The sequence below is a fragment of the Callorhinus ursinus genome, unplaced genomic scaffold, assembly GCF_003265705.2.
Source record: "Callorhinus ursinus isolate GAN/ISIS: 27379988/994484 unplaced genomic scaffold, GSC_fseal_2.0 scaffold9, whole genome shotgun sequence".
NCBI classification, from domain to species: Eukaryota; Metazoa; Chordata; class Mammalia; order Carnivora; family Otariidae; genus Callorhinus; species Callorhinus ursinus.
The window spans coordinates 60,601,635-60,625,316 of NW_027397071.1; the positions used below are offsets into that span (position 1 = coordinate 60,601,635).

The window sequence follows — 23,682 nt, forward strand, 5'->3', positions numbered from 1 at the left end:
CTCAGTCCTATCAAAAAGAATGAAATCTTGCCATTTGCAATGACGTGGATGGAGCTATAGTGTATTATGCTAAGCAAAATAAGTCAGAGAAAAGACAAATATCTTATGATTTCACTCATGTGGAATTTAAGAAACAAAACTGATGAACATAAGGGAAGGGAAGGAAAAATAAGATGGAAACAGAGGAGACAAACCATTAAGAGACTTTTAATTATAGGAAACAAACTGCGGGTTGCTGGAGGAGAGATGGGTAACTGGGTGATGGGCATTAAGGAGGGCACTTGATGTAATGAGCACTGGGTGTTATATGCAATATCTTAAATATATATGTATATAAATATATATATGTTAAATTCTACCTCAGAAACTAATGATGCACTATACGCTAATTAAATTGAATTTAAATAAATAACACTTGTTTTAGAAATCACCTTAAACTTTGCCTAGTTGTTTAAAAATGACATGGGACCAAATTCCAAAACTAAGAATGGAAGGGGAGTTAAACATGAATTACTATAGGTACTATTGCCAAGTGTAAAAGTCAAATGCAAAGCTATGGTCAAAAGAAATGCAAAAAAAGAAATGATACTGCATCAGGAAATCTAATCAAGGAGGAAAAATGTTAACTGGAAAAAAGAAAACTATTCAAACTACAAAGTAATTATCAGAAATTCAAGGGTGGGGGGGCAGTAGCAGAACTATAATTAAAGCAACACTCAGGGGCACTTGGCTGGCTCAGTCAGTAGAGCATGCAACTCTTGATCTCAGGGTTGTGAGCTCAAGCCCCAAGCTGGGTATAGAGATGGCTTAAAAATAAAATCTTAAAAAAAAAAAAAAAAAAAAAAAGCAACACTAGTTTTGTTTCCTCATCTGTGGCTTCTTGTTTAATTCAGCAAATTCTTGCCAATTGGTTTATTAATATCTGAAGTATCTGAAGTGACCACATATCAATTTAATAAAATAACTTTCTAGCTTCAACATTAAAAATCTCAAGAAAGAACTTACTCCTAGGAAGGTGTTACTTACAAAAAAAGGAGTATTAAAAATTTTGTACATTACCCTTTTGTTTAATTGTGAAACCATAAGAGAAATTGACCAGAAAACTCCCCCATGAATTCTATATGGCAGTACTATCATAAAGTCAGTAGTACTATTACAGTAGCCCAAACACTGAAGTCCTTCTGTTATTTTTTCTCTAAAAGGCTCTTGGTTTTAAAATGGTTTAAGGCAAAATAATGACAATAGAACTTACCTTTCTCTGTTCGTCATCTCTGCAGTTTTGAAGTTTGTCATCAAAAAGCTACAGGGTTAAAAAGAAAATGATTATAGTATCAAGCCATTTTGCTATATTGTATACATTTACTAAACACAGAAAAGCAAACTTTAGTTCTTAAATAAATTTCTTCCAGGGATGATTTATATGTATTTTTAAGATAACATATATTTTTTCAAGGGACTATATCAAGTCCAATTCTACTGAATTATTTTATTTATTTTTAAAGATTTTATTTATTTATTTATTTGACAGAGAGAGAGAGAGACAGCGAGAGCAGGAACACAAGCAGAGGGAGTGGGAGAGGGAGAAGTAGGCTTCCCGCTGAGCAGGGAGCCCAATGCAAGGCTCGATCCCAGGACCCTGGGATCATGACCTGAGCCGAAGGCAGACGCTTAACGACTGAGCCACCCAGGCGCCCCTCTACTGAATTATTTTAAACAGTCAAGATCAATTACTCTGGTAAAATTACAAGCAAAAGAAAACAGATGACTTTTAAGAACTTAAAATATCAACTGAAACCTAAGTTTTTTCTGCTTTGTCATTCACGTTTATTAATACTCCATTTGCTGCTTCCCAGGACTTTTGCTTGTAATTAATTTTAAAGTAGGAATTGAAGGAGACAATTTCAGTAATGATAAATGAAGTAGAGAAATCACCTCTCCCAACGCCCCCCTCCCCAAAATGGAAAAAATCAAGGCCTCGGAAATTGAACCACATTAAAATTTACCAGTTTCTCAGAATTTTAAAACAGAATATGAATCTAATCTTATTTTCTTCTAATTATGTCTAGATATTTTTTTAAAAGATTTTATTTATTTATTTGACAGAGAGAGAGAGCACAAGCAGGGGGGACCAGTAGAGGGAGAGGGAGAAGCGGGGCTGGACCAAAGGCGGACGCTTAACCATCTGAGCCACCCAGGCGCCCCTAGATATTTACTTTTTTAATGACCAAAAAAGTACATTATATATACACTATCAATATAATCAAAGGCAAAGATCTCTGAGTAAGTCATCCAGATCTTTTAATAAGTCAGCTTTAAAAATTGCTGAAGAACCATTTAAGGGTTGCAAATTAACATCCGCTAAGTTTTTACACTCAAAATCAAGCTTGGTAACATTTACTACTTTATACCATCCAGTAAACGAATGCTGTACCTTTAATTGTTCTATCAAGATTTGTAGGTAAGCATCAGCCTCTGTAAGTTTCTTATCGAAGTCTTGGACACTAGGAACAAATCCTGAATCCAAACCCTAGAGAAAAAGAAAATTTGTAATAAATCTACCAATACCCAGGCAATATTTAACAGTACAGAAGATACTTCATCCTTCATACATGACATTTCAATTTTAAAGTTTTTAGTACTTTTATATAAATAAAAGGTATATTAAAACTATCTAAATTCTTCAAGAATAGTGATACATCAATCTCCCTCATGAACTTCTAGCTCTGTTCCCTTATCAAATATGCACTGCTACTTAAATCAGGATTGACCTTGCTCTTCAATCACTTTCTTCTCTCCCCCAAAATGACCTCCAGGGCAACAGTAATTTAGCTGAAGGGCCTAGATTACCTCCTATTTTACCCCCACTTTTTGTTTGATACCTCCAGTCCTTTAATCTTAACTTCATACTCTGTTTAGTTCTCCCATTCCCTAACCCACCCCATTACCTCTGATGCTTTCTCCTCCACCCTTATTAAAAGAACCTCAAAATTCTCACCTCTTCTAAGAGGGCCCTCTCTTTAAGTGAAAGTGACAACATTTGCCTTAATCAAGTTCGCTACTCACATTCACCTTTGGCATGAACACTACACTCTGGACAGGGTGTAAATGTTTGTTTATTTAGGGGGGTCCACTTATTTCTCAGTTTAACAGTCCAGCATTTTCATGTCCTACTTTTTGCACACTAAAAATTTTAAACTTCAATAGAATGGGATTCCTGTGTTTTAACTTTACTCAAAAGAAACTTGACTTCTTAATCATATCTGAAAAACACATCAATCCTGGGTATAAAAGACAAAAAGTTGGAGACTGAACAAGACTACCAGCTTGCCATATTTGCAAGCCCAAATGTCATGCAGTTAAACGGAAATAAAATAAGGCTCATGAACCACTAACATCACAATCCCAACCCAACCACAAAATTCTGTACTGAATGGGTAAAATACAGTTCAACATACCATACTTGATCTTCACTTGTTGGCCAAAACATGCTGATCATTTTCACATTCCCCATTTTAGTAAATGGAGGCCAGAGTTCATTGTATGTTACACCAATACCTCATCTTTGCACAATATTTTATTAATAAAGCACTTTTACAGCCACTATCTCAAACACCAGATTGAGACCGTATAGTATTATAGAAAACAACAATGGGTTGACAAGCCTGGTTTCTAATTGCAGCTCAGCCACTGACAAGATACTGTGTCTAAGCTGCTGTTTTCTTACCTGCCAAGTATAGTCATCTTCCTCATACTATTATTAATGTGGCAGCTAGTACCTCTATTAAAGACTACAATTACTAACACTATCAATTACTACTATTACTATTTATTGTTGCTCTTGCCAAACTAAAATTCAAATTCTGAATCAGAACAGAAACAAACAAACAAAAAAAAACCACCCTAAGTTATATTAGACCATGGGAAAATCAACTTATCTTGTAATGCATTTTCCTTTTCAAATTCAAAAGCAATAAAACGGCCTTTTTTTTTCACATACATGTAAAGAAACTACTTGAAATGAGTATTAAAAAATCCCTTCTCAATGAGATGTCATGATAAAAACAAAGTTGAAGAAAAATCATTAACAATATATGTGATAAAACTGTGGTTAAACATCTTCATTTTTAAAGCCAACCCCGAAAAAACTTTCTATTAAGAACATTTACTACATAAAGTATGATAATAAAAGATGTGGAAAAGGAAGAATAAATCCATTACATTTTGGAGATACTATAGTACTGTATTATGAAAGAAGGGAGTGATTTCCTTCCATATTACTGTACCACAGAAAAAAATCAGAACACCTTGGCTTAGTTTTTGTTTTGTTTCACATAGCAATATAACATAATTATTAATAATTCAACTACAAGATCCAGTTAAAATCCATAAAATATTGTTGTGCTTGCTAAATATCAAAAAGTTCAATGGCATATTAATAAATGAATGAGGTGAAGCATCTAAATAACAAAAAGTGATTTTTAAGAATTTTCCCTTTTGAATCCATTTAGAACTACCACTGTAAAAATCTAACATATCTTTTTGAACAAATCTCTGATTAAAAATCCTCCAGTAAATAAATGGAAACAGATTTAAATTACCGAGATCTAAAACCCATCTAAATTAATGCTTAAAAAACAACCCTTTGATGTTGCTATAATCCTAGAACCTCACCCTGGCTCTTCTCAGACCTACCTCTAGATAGTCTTCCACAACATTCCTTTAACCTTAGAATAAACTCCACACATCATAACATCCAAGTCAAAGATCTACTCACCAAATCATTTGTTTATGTAATGTATAAGAGGCGGTTTATAACTATAGAGTTATTAGCGTAAAATCCCAGAACTGGCCTAAACTCCCTGGTACAGTAATCCATACATCTTTGGTGTACTTAAAAAGAAAATCTCCATATATAGTTGCCCCAACTGCAATCAATAAAATAATATGCACATATTTATCAATAACATGGACAACTGAGAGTAATTAAACTGTTTCCTCAACTCTTGTAAGAATAATGCACACAAGAAGAAAATACAAGTTTTTGCTACATATTATGACTTACAGTACACAGAAACAAAGCCATCTAGTCCAACCTCCCCCTCAAAGTGACTTTTACAATGTTTTTGAAAGTCTTCTAGTCTTCACTTGAGTATCTCAACAGACAAGGGACTCATTACCTCCTAATATATACTATTTCATAAAAATTCCCTTGAAGTAGTAACTGTTCCTCTTTCTATTTAACATTTACAATATAAAACCCTACACTTACTCATGTCCTTTTTAATGGAGTTTTGCTTTAAAACAAATCATCAGAATATAGTCCTTTACACCATTTTGAGAGTGGTCTTCCTTTGAAAAGAACTCAGAACAGAGAAGATCCTTTAAGACAGGGTGTGACTTCATACTTCTAACAGGAACATCTTGTAGAAGAAGCAGGTTGGGAGTTAAGCAGATACACATTCTCTGTGCCACTCATTCAACACTATAACCCCCAGGGCTAGTTCAGCCTTGAATAAATATAGGTGGTACTGATTGCTGTGTCTGACAAGTGTTGATGCGGTGATCCTGATCTGGTCTTCCCCATGACCCCTCCCCTAGCCTAGACTTCTCTAGCCTTTCTGTTTTCTTCCTCCTCCCCTTTGTCTACTCCCTCACTCCCTTCTTCCTGTCTTTCTTTCCTTCTTTTTTGTCCATGTCCTTTGTGGACACTTTGTGACCGAAGTGGTTATGCTGCCCTACTGGCAGTCAGAACCAAAGAGGTTGCTGCTCCCTAATTTACTATATTGATGAGCCATATTTCTCACTTGATGACTTCTGTGTCATTTAAAGTTTAAGTTAAACACAACTATTACAGAGAAATAAAGGTAAATGGTCTGCGGTATAAAAGAAGTTAAACTAGAACAGAAATTAAACCCAATCTATAAATTAGATAAATCCATAAAAGTAGAAATCTATGTAAAGAAAAAAACCATTTATGTGGCAAATATACTAAAACAAAATAGTCTCTAGTCTTCAAGAATATTTGCTAATAAAGAAAGCTACAGTACATTTTTAAAGTCAAAGAGAGTAACACAATTCTACATCAGCCAGGACCTATGCATCCAGTTCAAAATATATATAGAGAGAAACATCTGACCCAACTTCAAAAATAGTATCTAGACTGGCAGAAGAATATCAAACTACCTCAAAGCTGTATATAAGTACCTCCTACTATCTTTCTAATATTTATACTGAATAGCATCACTTCTCAGAAGGCATTTCAAAGCTAACAAATGTCAGCAAAATTAAATGAATTCCTATTAATAACTTTAGTTAGGACATTAAACACTATTTATACGTACATATAACCAAATGCTTCACCTCTATTTAAAAAAAAAGTATTGCAAGGATGTCCTTAAAACTGTCTGAAAAACGTATGAACTGTAGCTGATTTGTAGAGGTACTTTTTTAGTACAACAGTACTAAAGGCAGTTTTTGAGGCAGGGAATAAGAGCTTTTAAGTAATTCCTGGTGACAGAGGAAGAGTAATGAACAGTGGAGGTGAAGGTGGTAAAAGGTGGTTTAAGGTCTTGTTGAGGTCAGAATCAGGAAATAAAGTCATGAGTAATTTGAGGAACTGAGGAGAATAACAGAACAGGAAGGGCTATGGCTGAATAACAACATTGTAGAAAGAAATTAACAAATGAGTAATTATTTTCCTACCAAATCTTATTTTACAACAAAAATGTAAAGGACTAAGCACCCTATATTCAGTGTTTTCTTACATAGGAAAAAACAGTATATAATAAAAATATGTTGCAAAAGGAGAAAAGGAAAATAGAGAAATTAGTTCATGTAATTCTCACAGAAAAGTTCAGAACAACAAGAACGCAGAATAAGTTATCAGTAGAACCATAAAGGGGAGTAACAGCTTAAAAATTTAACAAAGGAAAACCCCTCCAAAAACCCCCCCCAAAAACAAGCCTCCTAATGAAAAATAAACATGAATCCAGACAAAAGTAGGTGATTTTTAAAAATTAGCAAAACACATACCCTATAATTAAAATAATGAAAACTGTGCAGAAATGTCGTTTGATTTAAATACAAGAGTATCTGGAAAGTTTATGTTCACAATTAGCAACTTGAGATGACATGCATCACAGATATGCTTTCATCCAATGAAAGAAGTATAGAGCATACTTACAATTGAATCACTTACAATTATTTTTGAAAATTCAAGAACTGGAGAGATACCAGAAGACTGGAAAAAAGCAAGTGTGGTACTGATCTTCCATAAAAGTAAGGAAAAGAGAGAATAGAAAGTTACTTTACCATGCTGTGAGTCTGACATCAATAATTAAGTAAAGGAATAATAAGAGAAAAATCTGTAACTATTCAGAGGAAAAGTAGGTACATGAGCAGCAAATGACAAGTTAAAAAAAAACACATTATGCCAAACTTAATGGCTTTTCTGTTCCTTCGAAATTTGTCAGCAAATTAAGTTTTTTGAGAAATGATACCATTTGTCTCCTTACCAAATGACTTTTAAGTTGGTTTAATGATGAAAAAAGTATATTAAAGAAACCAGAAATATTACTGAGATCACGATTTTATGTGGAGTATACTATGTTATCTCCTGGAATTACTAAAAATTTGGAAACATTTATAATTCATAATCCCTATTGTCTCTGTGGTTTAACCACTTCAGCTAAAGGAAGAACTGGATTTAGAGATATAGGGAATTTCTCAGGGCAAGACTTTCTAGTTTTAATCCTAAAGAATACTCAACTATCAATTCATTTGGAGCGAAGATTATAAATTTGAAACTGTCAACAAAATTGAGCCCATTACTACATGCTTTCCTTCACTGTAACTTCCAGCTATTTTCCATTTAAGTTAATGTTCTGATAATCTAAGGCTCCAAATCAGGTTCTCTTTTATCAACATGGTAGCTACAGTTATTTTACCAGCACGCTAGGTACCCCAAGAATATCCTAAAAAAGGTAAGGTCTTTTTCTGTAGTTCTCTAAGTAAACAGTTCTAACACCATGGATTCACCATGGATGCACATTATATATTAAAAAAATTTTCAGAGTATTAGATCCTCTGCTAGACACTTAATTAGTTTTGTCATTTGATTATCACAAGACAGTAAGGTACACAGACATTAACCCTATTTTATAAGCATTTACTCAAATCATGAAGTGGGGGTTTTCCTTAATTGGGATTTCAACCTATTCCTTTGACTTCAATCCATTACACTTTTCTCTTAAATCACAGTAATATCTGAAAAGAATTCATGGTATAAGAGCACTAAAATGTAATCTAAAAATGGCCTGAAGAAGGCTTGATGTAGTTAAAATGAGCACAGCTTTAAAGTCAGACTGATAGGGCGCCTGGGTGGCTCAGTTGGTTAAGCGACTGCCTTCGGCTCAGGTCATGATCCCGGAGTCCTGGGATCGAGTCCCACATCGGGCTCCCTGCTCAGCAGGGAGCCTGCTTCTCCCTCTGACCCTCCCCCCTCTCATGTACTCTCTCTCTCTCATTCTCGCTCTCTCAAATAAATAAATAAATTAAAAAAAAATAAAGTCAGACTGATAGTTTTAAATCCTGAATCTGCAACTTCCTAACCCATATCATCTGGCCAAGCTACTTTCTCCATCCTCATTTTCTCATCTAGGGATGGGCATAATAAAAAACCATTCAAAGTTGTTGGATAGATGAAAGAACATGTGTAAAGTAACACAGGAGTAAGTCTTCTACTTCCTCTTCATAATTTGGAATCATATAAATAACCAGAATTCACTACTGCATCTCCAGGCCCTAAAGCAGTGCCTAACATAAAGAGAGCACTCAATAACTGATGGATAAAACCAAAACTGATTAACCAGATAATACCATAAAACAATTTTGAGAGAGATCCATAATCAATTAAAGGATATAAGCATAAGTTAAATTGTATAACATTCCTTTAAAAAAGGAAAACAGTAACTTGATAAACTCTGAAGATAAATAGTAATAAAAAAAAGGATGAGCAATACACCAACTCATAAAATAATAGTTCTAGAAAACAGATCAGAAAAAAATTCCATGTAAGATTTTCAGAAAAGGACTGGGTATTATGCCTGAATTATAAAAGGTAAATTGTACTGAATTATTACCTTGGTAACAAAGGGTCAACAATATAAAGCCTTTTTCCACCATAAACTGATTTTTGAAAGTATACCAGCTCTTCAAAAAACAGAATCACTTTTATCTTTAAATTTAAAAAAAATGGTTTATGCATAGTATTAAGTTTCTGTTTAAAAGCATACATATACCACAAATCTGAATTGCTCATATAGTCGGGAAAGAGAGTTACTTCGTTAAACAGGAATCAGGTACAGACATCTGTGTCAAAATTCATGAACTTAATCATAACTCTTAGCACAACTGCTTATTCTTCATGATCTCTTCATCTAATACTGACACTATTATGTAACCATTTGACTTACAGAAGAAAATACTAATATTGATTCCATAAAGCTATTTGGTTACTCAAACAACTGCACAAAAAAGGTTTGGGATTTGCACCATTTTCCTCTATTTTTAAATCATTGATAGCTTGTCTTTCCAAAAGACAAAAAAACCCCCTCAATTTACTCAAGTCATATAAAAAGTCTTGTCAAAATCTAAATAAAACAAATAAAAACCTGAAGTTTATGAATAGGATAACCATATACCCTAGTTTGTCTGGGGTCATCAATCTTTATGCCTATTGTCTCAGAAAATTAGCAGCCTCCCTCCCTCTCAAAAGTGCTCCAGTTTGGTTAATAAATTACATGGGCTCCTTCTCCATAAAGGACGTAACTAGCCTTTTAGAGATAAAAATGTCTAGAAGGCATGTACGATTGCCTCTGAAGTGTCAGAATGCAGGAAATAACTTAAAAAATTATTTTAAATGAAACGTAAGTTTACAGGCTCTGAATATAGAAAGCCAATTACAGAAATAAAGCTCCACCAGAATTCAATGAGTATTAACTGGGTGCTTACATTATGCTAGGTAAATGGACACATGAATAATATAGAAGTTACATTTTTTTAAAGTTATTTTATTTATACACACAACCTCCTCAAATAAAACACAAGAAGCAAAACCATGAAACACATCATATATTAATACTGGGGACTGGGATTGAGACAGGGACTCATAATTTTTACTTTATACATTCACTTGTTTGATTTTTAAAAGTATACATTTAATTCAAAGGCTTATGTAAAAATATTTGGAAACTGTGCAAGTTTATAAATATTTTTCAAAAGTTTTATAACTGTTTTAGCTTGCAAAATCAATCAGCTTTATTCTCTTAAAATTATCTACAAAAATCCTATGTCTTGAGAGTAAATCTGGCAATACAGCTGCTCAGGTACACCTTTCCAAGCAAAATGTAGCATAACAAATTTATAACATCATTTACAGACAAAAAGCACAAACTTGGAAAAAAAAAAAAAGCACTAAAAAATTAGCAATCTACACTACACTGGAATAAACGCCAAGAAGAAAAATAGCCAGTAGAACGAAGAATACCTAATTTTTTTTCTACATCCTTCCTGCCAATACCATAATAATGACTCAACATTCGAGAAAGCAAACTCATAAAAAAAACATCTACTACATCACTCCCTCTAACAAAGCACTGTTTGACCATGTGGTGCTGGCTATCAGCCAAAGCTTTTCTTTTCACCCACTAGTTGGTCAGGCTACTGTACATATCTTTCTTAAAAGTCATAGGTTAACTCATTCCAAGATCTATACAAGCTCTGAGTGGCTTACTAGTATGGGATGGAAAAAAATACATTCTTCCTCTCTCCAACTCCAGATTACTACCTATCATTCAGTTTAACAGCATTCTGGAAAGCAAAGAAGTCTCACTACTATTAAGGGTCCACCAAAAAGCAAAGTTTTAGGTAAATACTGGAGATTTGCTCTATGCATAACTAGGAGAAACTCATATTCAAACATGAATCCTTTAAGTATTTTAGGTCAAGTTTTGAAATAACTGCAAAATTCTCTTACATAGCATAAAAGCTGTTAAAATTTTGATCATGAAATGTTTTAAAAAACAAAACTTGATATATTCCTCTGACAAACCTGGATCTCTCTGTATAGCAAAACATAACACACTGAAAATTAAACACCACCCAAGGGGAGCTAATTGATGAACTAGTCAGACCAACAGACAGTACTAAAAGGCTTAGACCTCACACAAACCAAACAAAATAGAACAAAAACAATGCTGAACTGAAAAGCATACATACTGTAATTGGTTTGACATTTATCCCTTCAAAATTATATACACCAAAAACAGTTTTTGTATATCTGATTTTAGCTGCCAGTGAACATTACACAGAAGGAACAGGTTCAGTTTTTGCTAAAGCTGTTAAAAGTGTAATATAGGGGCACCTGGGTGGCTCAGTCAGTTGAGCAATGGACTCTTGATTTCAGCTCAGGTCATGATCTCGGGGTTTGAGATAAAGTCGGGCTCTGCGCTGGGTGTAAAGCCTGCTTAAGGTTCTCTCTCCCACTCCCTCCCCCCAAAAGTGTAAGATAAAATTACCCTAATTTAGTTTAATTGTGGTCAGTAATCTATCAAGATGATTTAAAACAAGACTAGAATATATCAGGACAGGACTTAGTGTTGTTCTCAACTGTATCCCCAAGGCCAGTGCTTAGTTTGTAACAAGTGCTCCATGAAAATTTTGTAAATGAATGAATGAAGGAATTCTGAAATGTGCCTACCTGCTAGCATTTAAGCAATAAGTATTCAAAGAAATTATAATTGAGTATATTCATGAAAAAAGCATAAATAACTCATTTACTCTAAAGGATTTATTACATTACAAGTATGGATGCTGACTTTTTTAATGCCAACTGAAAGTTTTTAAGTAGAAAAAGAAATTAAATAAAAGGTAAGACACTGTATTGTGCAGGCAGTACAAGAAGTAAGACCAGGCAATGACAATTGACTTGTCCCAAAAAACTCATTCTTCTCATGAAAATCCTCTCACGAGCAGTTTTACACATGCAGGTATCACCTCAACTTTCAAAAGTCTGAGTTACCACTGTGCTTTTACAAAAGACCTTTATCAGTACCTGTTTTCACTAACCAAAAGAAATCTGAAGAGGATACCTGCTTTTATGAAAAAAAAAAAAAGGCAAAAAGCAAAAACAGCATTCAGCATTTGTTTTGCAGCAAGCTGTTAGAGGCCGTGAATACCCCAAGCAAGAGTGGCACAGCCAAGCTCCTTCTCTGGGAACTACACTCAGCATCTCACCCATAAGCTGCCACAGCTGTGAACTTTGTGAGCATTTGTGCTTTATCTCAATTTTTTGTGTATCCATTAGCAAGACATGTCCTAAGGTGTTAGAAAAGCCCAAGAGGTTATTTTTAGGGCCTGGGATTGCTCAAAAATCTTTCCATATAAATTAATGGTAATTGCTTCTTCACTTTATACCATTTTGACTTAGGAAAGGTTTCACAGGAACACTCTACTTTCCAATAGTAGGGGAAACCTGTACTGCTGCTCTGGGGTTGGAATTCAGTGTTACAATTATGATTTATTCACTGGGTATCTCTTTTGACTATTGCACTGTGATGGGTATTCTGGAGATGCCAAGACGAAGCAGCTATAGACTCTGCCCTAAGAGTTTCAAATATCTAAGAGAAGATAAACATCTATCTACAAATAACTGATTCAAGCATGGTAAAATAAGAGTTATAAGAAAAGTACTAAGAGAGCAGAGGGCAAAGTTGAGGGGATGAGAAGGGTTTCACAGAGGCAGCATTGTGAAGTACAAGATGTGGACACAGATGTGAGGGGAAAAGTATGACAGCAGTGGACAGAGCCTGGAAATAGCATAATGAAATGGAATATTTCAACTTCTCTTTAATGAAGTACCATAGAAATGAGGGCAGGGTTAGGTAAACTAACAAGGGATGCTGAGGTACCCAGGAAAAGGAACAGCAGGAAGCCTTCACCATCCCAAGGCTGAATGAACAAAGAAGGAAACTGTTACCAAGGACCAACTGGAGCTACTCAAAGGACACTCTAGTTATGGTGCATAGGCACTGCTAAAAACATATCAAAACAGAGGAGCAAGAGGAATAAATACCCCAAGAGTTCTCTCTTTTCTTCCTTCCATCTTCTGGCACTGCCTCCCATTAGCTAACCCCAACGAGAATCCAAAGGAGAAAGAACTTCAGGTGATGCAGGCTATAAATGTCAGCCTCCTGGAGCAAAGAGCAGAGAAGGGCAAAGAAGGAATCTGCAGGAAAATGGAGAATAACCAGAAAAGGCATACTCGCAGGCTAAGGGTTAGTATAAGCACAGAGAGAGGCTGGAAAGCAGAAGGAAGCCAAATGAGGAACAATATGCTCTGGGAAAAGATATTTTTTATATCCAGATGCTGAATGTGAAAGGAAATAAAAATTAGTGGCTGAACTGGAAAAATTACTAAGTTTTGGGGAGCGAGGAGAGCAATGGATGGAGGGCAGCAGCAGGGTAGCACTCTGGTTCTCTCTAGAGTCAAAAGAGCAAGAATCACTGGGCTCTAATCCTAGTTATTGTAGTCTCTGTGTGACCTTGGGCAAGTCAGTTGGCTTCTCTGAGACTGTTCTCTCCACTATAAAAAGAGGTAGAGGTTAGGGGCGTCTGGGTGGCTCAGTCGGTTAAGTGTCTACCTTCAGCTCAGGTCATGATCCCGAAGTCCCGGGATTGAGCCCTGTGTCCTTGCATAGCAGGGAGTCTTCTTCTCCCCTCACCCTCAAATAAATAAATAAAATCTTAAAAAAAAAAAAAGGTAGCGGTTGTATTAAAACTTTAAGATCCCTTCCAATTCTAGGAGTCTGTGAAGCCAGTATCTCCAGGTAAATAACCATGTTCATCAGGTGAGTAAATACCTTACCATATTTGAAAAACCTGGGGTCCACTCCTTTAAAAAAATTTTTTTTCATTTAAATAAAGACAATAAGAACTTACAGGTTCCAACTGCAGCCAAGTCCTGCACAGTATGACAAAGAATGTTAAAACACAAGCAAACTATCATTTAGTGTAACCTTGAAACTGAGTGAGAAAGACCAATGCAACCAGATTTTAAAACATGTTTTGGAATACAGAGAATGCAAAGAACCAATCAAGTAAGTAGTAGAATAACTTGACTGAAGTGGCACATTTTGGAAAAAAAAAAATGAGGTGCCTGGTCAATACAGCAAAGAAGTGAAGTTCTTAAAGGTGTCTCCAGAAATAAATGAACTCCAATGTAAAAGGACTACAAGTCTCTGTTTCTCTCTCTCTCTCTCTCACACACACACACACACACACACACACACACACACACACACACCCCCAACCATTCCTATATGACACAAATATTCACTTAATATCTGTTATGTGCCAGGTACTGTCATGGTCTTCAAAGGACATCTTTAACAACAAAGCAGAAAACAGCAAATATAATTTCATTACCTAATCTTCTGGAATGAGCTCAAATTTCGCCCCTTCCAAGCAACATGCTTTGACTTCCTATGATACTAACTACAGTAGAACTAATTAGTGCTGGTACTGCTATTAGTATTCTTTAAACCATATTAGAGATCATATAGATGGGGGAGGGGATTTGCCTAGGAATCTGCTCACCATTTAAAACACTGTTTCTAAACATTTTCTCCAATCCCCTCTCTCAGCTGTGGCAGCAATCAGGGAGCCTGGGGACTTAGGAAATATTTCTACCTTACAGGGATAAACCTAACTCCAGTACAAGTGAGACAAAGGTTTGCACACTTAGAACATCATTAAGTCACATATTTTAATCATTTAACAAGCATTCAGTGAGTACCTACTATGTGCCAAGCACCAGACTATGGACAAAGGCCCTGGAAATACAAAGATGAGTAAGGACCTCTGACCTCTAGAGGTTAGGGTGTAATGCAAGAATCAGACATGTGAACAAAAAATCTACAATACAACCTACCTGTCTATAGAGATATGAACAGAGTGTTATAGTAGCACACAAAGGATAAGAGTAACTTTAACTGGTCTGCCTGAAGGAAAACATTAAAGAAAAATAACATATGAACTGCATGTTAAAGGAAGAACTGGAGGTTTATCCCTTGCTAGAATTCTGAGCAATTATAATTCCAAGCAAGAGGGGAAAGGCTGTGAAAGGACAAAGAGCTGAGAGGCTAAGTCATGTTCTAAATGATTAATAGTTCACAGTGCTGGAGTGGACAGCTTGGGTAGAGCACCTGCAGCTGAGTTCAGACTAAAAAGAGATAAATTAGGGCCAGGTTGTGAAGTGCCTTGAAGGGCTTGATAGGCAGCTGACTGGCAAATGGCTTCAAAACAGATTTTTAAGCATAGGAATGACTCAGTCTGATTTGATTTGAGATAAACAGTACAGGTAGAGGGAAGACTAGTTAGAAGGCTTTGCAAAAGTCTAGGTGAGAGATTATGAGAGCCTGAATTAAACGATTATCAAGTGGAAAAAGGATAAATTGAAGAGATATTACCAAGGCGAATTTAACAGGATCTGGTGACTAGACATGGAAAATAAGGGAGATGGGCAATAGCTTTAAATGACCAATTGCCTATGTATGGTGGAACTTCAATTAATTAAAATATTTAGGGAGAGATACTTGGCTTAATTATATTTTTCAGGCTAAGAACTATTCTTTCAAACATAATCTTTGTTTAAATCTTTATTGAAAAATCTTCCTAAATATAATTTGTATGCTAACCACATAATAGTAATCATTAAAACTGTCTTTTTCTACAGAATCCTCATAAACATCAATTATCACTCCATACTACAAAGTCTAGATACTGATAAAACTTGACATATCCCAGGGGACATGCAGGATTTGCTTTTCAGAATATCTTTCTCAAGCAATAGACCGCAAACTATATAACTGCCTGACCAACGGAATAGGGCTGGATCACAATGCTTTTTCCTGGCTGATCCAAACTTAAATTCCTTGCTCATCTTCTTATCTGGGGATGGCTGAATAGATTACTACTGAATATAATCTTTTTGCACTAAAAAAAATACCACCTAGAACCTTAGAAATATCAAAATTGATGTGACCAATAGTCTTTGCAGCCTAGTATTTACTGAGGGGCACTTCAAGCATAATGCCATCTCTGTCAAAAACAAACTCAGGGGGTGCCTGGGTGTTTCAGTCATTAAGCGTCTGCCTTTGGCTCAGGTCATAATCCCAGGGTCCTGGGATCAAACCCTGCATCAGGCTCCCTGCTCCGTGGGAAACCTGCTTCTTCCTCTCCCACTCCCCCTGCTTGTGTTCCCTCTCTCACTGTCTGTCAAATAAATAAATAAAATCTTAAAACAAAAAACAAACAAACAAAAAATCCTCAGGACACTTTGGAAACCTATCTGGCTTCTCTGGGATATTTCTTATTTTTCATTTCAGCTCTCAGACTAAAAGTCTGATTTTTGGTGGTTTATATCGTCCCTGAGCTAGGAAAGGTAATAAAGTATTTTTATTTAAGTTGCTTCTGGCTGGGCTGCACAAAAAATAAAAGTTAAAAAAATTTTAAGAAAATGAGAGATGTTACTATTCATTAAAGGGTTTTATCGCTTAGTGCAATACAGGCAATGTTCTGAAAGATGATTCATAGTGGACTAGAATTTCCAATTTAAATTTCACTACAAAAGTTCTTAAAACTGTAATTACATCTCTAAACATCTCTACTAAAACCTGGAAGAAATAATTACTTGATTTGTTTTTAATTTCCTGAACACAGCTAAACGTAAACAATTTGACAAGCAAAACCAAATGTTACTTAAAATGAGCAAAAACTTTTCTGCTTCAATACATTTCTCACTCATAACAAAAATACTTGTGAAGTACAGTATGAATGCTGAAAAAAATGCGTGATTCAAACATGCTTCCTAGACTATTCATTATACTCAACTTTCCATAACTGAGCTGTACTGAGAACCTAAACCGTTCCCTCCAGTTTTTGAGAACCTCACACTATTCCAAAGTTTTCAGTATTTTTTTGCACAAGCTACTCAAGAAGCGTAAAACCACTCCCCTCCCCACACACATACTCACAAATCATAGCGCCTATAATTATTAAACACAAAGGTACTAGGCCAGGCTGGAAGAACACAGTGCCAAAAATAAAACAGAAAATGTTTGGCCTGCAACTGGAGCCTCTATCAACGGGTAACTGGTCAAAATTAAGCTTTCACATTAACTTTTGTGTTTATAGCTTGAGAGAGCTTTCGAAAAGGAAAGTGAGTTCCACAAAAATGAAAAAAAAAAAAAAAAGGCGGGGGGAGGGGGAAAGAGATACCCTCTTCCAGTCTGGTTTGGTGGCGAATGACCTCTCGGTGAAACAGGAGGCCCCTGGCCTCACCCTCCAACCCATCTCGGCTGAAGAAGTGAGGAGAGCTCCCCGAGAAGAGAGGGCCTGGGCGGCCACGTCGTCCTACTCACCCCAGAGGGCAGCGGAAAGGAGGCAGGGAGAGAGCGACATTCGGGGCCACGACCCGGCCGGGCCAGACAGCAGGGACCCCGGGGACTCAGGGGTGGGGGCCGGCCCCTTTCCCAGACCCTCAGGGTCTACTCACTCCGCAAGTGGCCAGCAAGAAAGCCATTCGCCAAGGCCCCCGCCCTCTGTGCCTCCAGGGGAGGGAGTCGAGGGCCGCTTCCAAGCACCCCTTTTTTCTCCCTCAGGCCGTATCCCCCACACTGCAGTGAAGTCGATCCACTCAGTTTCAGCCGGTCCCCCGGGACACCCCCCGTGCCCCCACCCCCTTGTCCCACCCCCACCCCCTTGCCCCACCCCCCGTCCGGGCCTAGGGGCCGCACCGATTGGCTGGCTCTGGCGGCTCCTGGCAAAGAAACCCCTGGCGATTGGCCATAGGTCACCTGCTGTAAAGGAGGTGAGCGAATGACGATTGGCCGTTAGGCTAATTTTGGATGGAGAGGAGGGAGTGGGCCGCCCGTAGGAGGGAGGGGGGGGGCGCAGCAACGGGTGGGCCCGGGAGAGCCCAGCTCCCCGTCCCCCTGTCCCCCCCCCACTCCGATCCAGACCCAACCCCGGCTGCCTCCTCACGGCGCCCGGGGCTCGCCCTGGGGGCTGTGGGATGGAGACCCAAGCCCGCAACAGGACCTGTGCTTCGGGACATATAGCTGCTGCCAGCTGAGCTCACGCCCTCCCCAGGAAAGGGAGGTCCTTGCTCAAGGGAGCTCTGCTTGGCTTCGGAACTTCAAGCCCTGGTAATTCCCATAACGTGGTGACTGGGGAAGGACTCCTAACAGACGAAAAACTGCTTCACGTACAGTCACCGACTTCTAGTTCACTGTCCCTAAAATTTTGGCAGCTGTGGAACCAAGTTTCATCTCGATAACTGCTTCTGCTTACTTCCGGAAAGTTGTTTGTGTCTCGTGGGGGGGGGGGGGGGGGAGAGCAGAGAGGAGGAGGATACTTTCTCAGTAAACAAAAGCATGGGTGCCTTGTTTTATAAATCCGGGAAACTTCGTGGGTCTGCTGTTACGCCACAGCTCCAAAGGGAATGTAGGTGGCTTGTGAAGATGCTTCAAGAAACCAAATGGCATAACTTCAAATTAGATCAAAAGTTCGGACTTAAAGGATCTTAACAGAGACTCATCCAAAATGCAGGGAATCACAGACAAATAATTAACCTACTGCTCTGGAGGCCAATTTCCTTTTCTTTCTCTTACTATTTTTCCTCCCGGTTATTTATACATCTGCAACTCTACTAAATTCCTAAGCATCTAATTTTTGTAGCTCTATTGCTAGCCCCTACAACTAGCATAGTGTGAACTGCACAGAAGGCTCAATAAATGCTTGCTGCACTCTAGGTTAAAGATACCTACAGTTTTATGTAATTTTTTCAAAATGCTCAATATCAAATGCACTCTCTTCTTGCCATACCCACTCCTCAAAGCCTGGTCTTCCCATACTGCTTCTGTATCAGTAAAGGAAAGCCATTACCGTCCACTCTAATATGCAAACCATAAACCTAGCAGTCCATCAAGTTCATCATTTTTACCTCCTTAATACATTCTCCATTCTGTCCACTTCTCTCCATTACCACCACTCAGTCATAGGTCTGGGCCTCTTGGAATAAACTTCCTGAATCTACCCTAGTTCCTCCAATTCATTTTTTTTTTTTTTAAGATTTTATTTATTTGACAGAGACACAGCGAGAGAGGGAACACAAGCAGGGGGAGTGGAAGAGGGAGAAGCGCGCTTCCTGCGGAGCAGGGATCCAATGTAGGGCTCTATCCCAGGACCCTGGGATCATGACCTGAGCTGAAGGCAGACACTTAATGACTGAGCCACCCGGGTGCCCCCCTCCAATTCATTTTTTTAAAAAAGATTTTATTTCTTTGACAGAGACACATCGAGAGAGCGAACACAAGTGGGGGAGAGGGAGAAGCAGGCTTCCTGAGGTGCAGGAGGCCCGATGTGGGACTCGATCCCAGCGCCCCGGGATCATGACCTGAGTGAGCCAAAGGCAGACGCTTAGTGACTGTGCCACCCCGGCGCCCCCAATTCATTCTTAACACTAGAGCCACAGTACTTGGTTTCCAAAGCCAATTTCATTACTCCCTCACCACCTCCTACCCAAACCAATTAAAGAACTTCAACTGCTTTCCACTGTGCTTAGGATACAATTCAGTCTTTAACAATGGCTTACAAAATTTAGCCCTACTTACCCTCTAGCTCCATTTTACACCTTCCACTACCTCATTTTCTGCACTACACACAATGACCTTTTTCAAGTTTCTTCAATTTGCCACGGACTTTCCAACCTCAGGGACTTGACACAGGCTGTTATTTCTGTATTTTACACTATCCCCTTGACACCAATCCCTTCAATTTACGGCTATTCATCATCTTGTCCTCCCCACCTATGTGAATTCTTCCTATCATATATGTTCTCATGGCCCCTGCAACTCTCCTCACCACAGCTATAATTTTATGTGTACTTGAGTTATTTTTCATTAACCTTATTGAGTTATAATTTACATATAATAAAACACATCCGTTTTAGATGTACAGTTCAATATATTTTGACAAATGTATGCACACAAGTAATCACCACCACAATTAAGACAGGATATTTCTATCATCCCCAAATTTCCCTAATGGCCCTCAAGCAGTCAATTCCATCAACCACTTCTCTGCTTCCTAACTGCATTATTCTTTCATTAATGTTATGTTCATCACTAGACTGTAAGCTTAACGAAGCAAGGATCTAACTGATTTTGTTCAACATTATATCCTCAGTATTTAGCTACATGCCTGGCACATATTAGTGCTCAATAATGGATTTCCTATGGCAATAGGTTCTGAAAATAAACATCAACTATATGATAAATATCAATTAAACTATAAACAGTGATGTAGTAAAATTCATTAATTTTGCCAAATGGGGCAAGGTCAATGTCTAACAACTTCCACTAACACCCTTTAAAGTTTTCCTTTAATATCTGCTTTTCTAGCAGTTAATTTTGTGCCTGAGCAGCCCAAAGGATGTAATTCAATACTGGCTGATCTAACAGTTCTCCAGGCCAGGGAAAAAGGCCTACATCTCTAATTCTGTCTATGTACTGTACTGTTTGAGTCCATAAGAGACAATACGCATTTATGTCATTCTTGCTTATCAGGTCCTTCATATATTTATCTCCCCAACTAGACAAAGAAACCCATGAAGGGTCATCAGTGACTTCGTATTTATCAGTGCTTACCAAAGTATTAGATTTTTAAAGTGTCCTCCACATCACCCATCATTATCATTATCATCATCACCACCACCACCATCATGGGTCAGTAGTTTCAAAATCTAATGCACTGTCATTTTTGATAGACTAGTGTAAAGTTTAGTAAAGTTTAGTAAAATTTTAGCAGACCCAATTATCATAAGTTTTTTAATAGGCTTAAGTGTTAAGATTAGGGGTAATGGCAATAGAGTATATGATTTACAATGGTCTCCTAATACAGCTGAGTCTTCCTTAACTGCATATATAAAACTCTAGGTTCTAGTTACCCATTTAAAGAGGTCACAGCTACAGTCCAAAGTCTACCTTTTCACAGTTTCATGCTAGAGATAACTATCTGTTACAGACATGTAGTTCTCATTTCCTAATCCTTGTATAAAGTTAGTGTGCATAAAAGATGTAGCATTTAAAATGAAAAGTAATACAAAATACAAGGTAACTTTACCCAATTTACCCCAAGAAATTATAAGACTTCTAATCAAATTTGGCAACTCAAGTGTTTCTTTTTTTTTTTTTTAAAACATCTACAGGTTACTTCAGAAGAAAGTTAAGGGACCAATGCCTTAAACCCATATATAACAACTGATTTCCAACGTATGTATTAAAAAAAAAAACAAAAACTTCAATACTTATCTTTGAACTACATAACTAAGGCTATTACATGATTAAATTAGTACTTTTTCTGTTTTTGTTCAAAATAAAGAAGAATACAATAGGATGATTAAGAAGACAAAAAACAACCTGAGAAAAACAAAAATACTAAGATTCAGGGTGAGGGGGTCTTTCAAATGGCAAGTCAAGCAAAAAATAGGCCAACTTTACCTACAGCTATTAAGATGAAAAGAAAATTTTAACCAAATGGAATTCATGCACTACTTTCAAAAATAGTATTTCTGCTAGAGAGCCCAATTATGTTTACCTATAAATCACATTTTGCTCTGGTGTCACCTAAGACATAGACAACAAATACTTTTGGTAGCAACAGAAGCAAAAAAAGAAGCAAAATAGGAAAAATTCATAGTTTCCCTATGAATTTGCTTTGTAACTCAGGCCAAATGACTGGAACAGATAACATTAAAAGACAACTCTTGGAAGGAGGATATGTAGCTCCACTATTTTGTCTGACCAGTACCTGAAAGTCTCAAAACTAAAGTCAGCCAATAAATTTCCACATAGAAACTTTGGCCATATGGAATAAAAACACCACTTGCCATATGGTAGAAGCAGTCCTTACCATCTCATGATCAAGGTGACCATGTTCCAAAAGTTTGTTTTATTTGCAATTCTTAATGCATTATCAAACTGAAGAATTATTTTATTCAAAGTTCGGACCAAACACCCTCTATAAACCTCATAATGGCTATGATAGTGTACTGCCTTGTTCACCAAGTATCTCCTCCACATAGGGAATGACATGTATTAGGTGCTTAATTAGGTCTCTTGAATGAAATAAATGCCAGGTAGTATAGTATGAAACAGCAGTATAAACAAATAAAAAGGCTGAAAATAGCTAGTCTAGTAAGCAGAACAGAGAAAGCAGAGAGACAGAAGGCTGTTGTTTTTCTGTATGAGCCTTTTAGTACTATTTAATTTTAAAAACTTATATTAGGCACTATTGCCCCAATTTTTACACAAAAAACCCTGTATCAGTCACTTAACTTTGTTCTGAAACAACTTGTAGATTTCATTAAAAACACATGAGTTAAAAACAATGCAAGTTGTTAAATTTGGTTGGAAGTACATAGCTCCTTGCCACAAGATGGGTGAGACGGCTTTGTATTACATAATTACTCTTCATTTTAAATGCTCTAACTTTACCTTAGAAGTTAACAAATGAGAACTATGTGTTTATCTCTAAAGAAAGGGTGTGGGAAACACTACTGCTTTTATTTTATATACTTCTGCATAGTTTAAAATTTTTTAGAAGCATGACTTATGTCATTAACAGTTTTTTAAAACTTCAATCCTCACGATTTTTATTTTCTACTTTATACTAGACTGAACTCTGTAAAGACAAGGACAACATGTCATTTATTCACAATATCCTTTACAACTAGTAGTGCATGGAACACATTAAATACATATAAGTATTTACCAAATGCACAAAACTTTTTTGTATTCTCCATATGTTCTGAATTGAACATGCATTATTTTTTTAATTTTAAACTTTATTTTTATACAGAGAAGGCAGGAAATAAAAGTTCTAAAAGATGTCCATAAAAACACACAGTTCAGATAAATTTCTGGCAGTTAAAGGAATAACCTTTAGCAGCTATAAAACTGGACCATTTGTTCTTATTTGCTTCCCAAGAGTTCAAGATAGATGAAACAACAGAACTGAATAAAAAATGAATCCTACAATCCTAACTTCCAATTTAGGAACCAGAAATTCATCTGCCCTCAGTAATAGCAATGACACTGGTAACAACCCTTAGGGGAATTTTCCTTTGTTATAGGAAACCCAAGTATTACTGGCTACTTCTCCATACCAGTTTACCTGTGGAAAAGGTGACACATCTACATTGCAATCATTTTCTTGGGGTAACAAAGCATTTCAAGGGAGAAAAAACACATCTTATTTTTCTACATGACACAAAAATAAAATCTTAAGGTGGTAGGAGAAAACAGATCTTTATTGAAAAACTGAAATGTTCAAAACACTAATCTTCAGTGAAGTAGCTTAACACTCAAGAATAGTACTCAAAAGATTTCAGTTAATTTTAGTTACCCAGTTAGACACATGAGCCATTATCGAAAAGAGGGTAGAATCAAGGTATCCTAATACTAAAGATTAATTTCTCAGCTACTATCCCAAATTTCACCTTAAATACTAAATTTGTGTTTGTCTATAAGAAAAGTTTGGCAGATATGTAACTGAAGTATC

General features: G+C 36.9%; 1 protein-coding gene across 7 annotated transcripts in view; it reads right to left on the reverse strand.

The window, feature by feature from the left end:
- Positions 1-23,682, reverse strand: part of OSBPL9 (oxysterol binding protein like 9) — a 176,241-nt gene that overhangs the window by 51,767 nt on the left and 100,792 nt on the right. For 3 of the 7 annotated variants that reach the window (XM_025871597.2, XM_025871596.2, XM_025871598.2), the window contains 2 exons: positions 2,432-2,527; positions 1,253-1,300 (listed from right to left, as the gene is read on the reverse strand). In XM_025871597.2, the coding sequence (XP_025727382.2) occupies positions 1,253-1,300; positions 2,432-2,527 (144 nt within the window). Of the gene's footprint in view, positions 1-1,252; positions 1,301-2,431; positions 2,528-7,198; positions 7,268-17,480; positions 17,782-23,682 lie in introns of those variants that run through there. The other 4 variants (XM_025871595.2, XM_025871594.2, XM_025871599.2 and 1 more) reach the window with 3 other exon arrangements.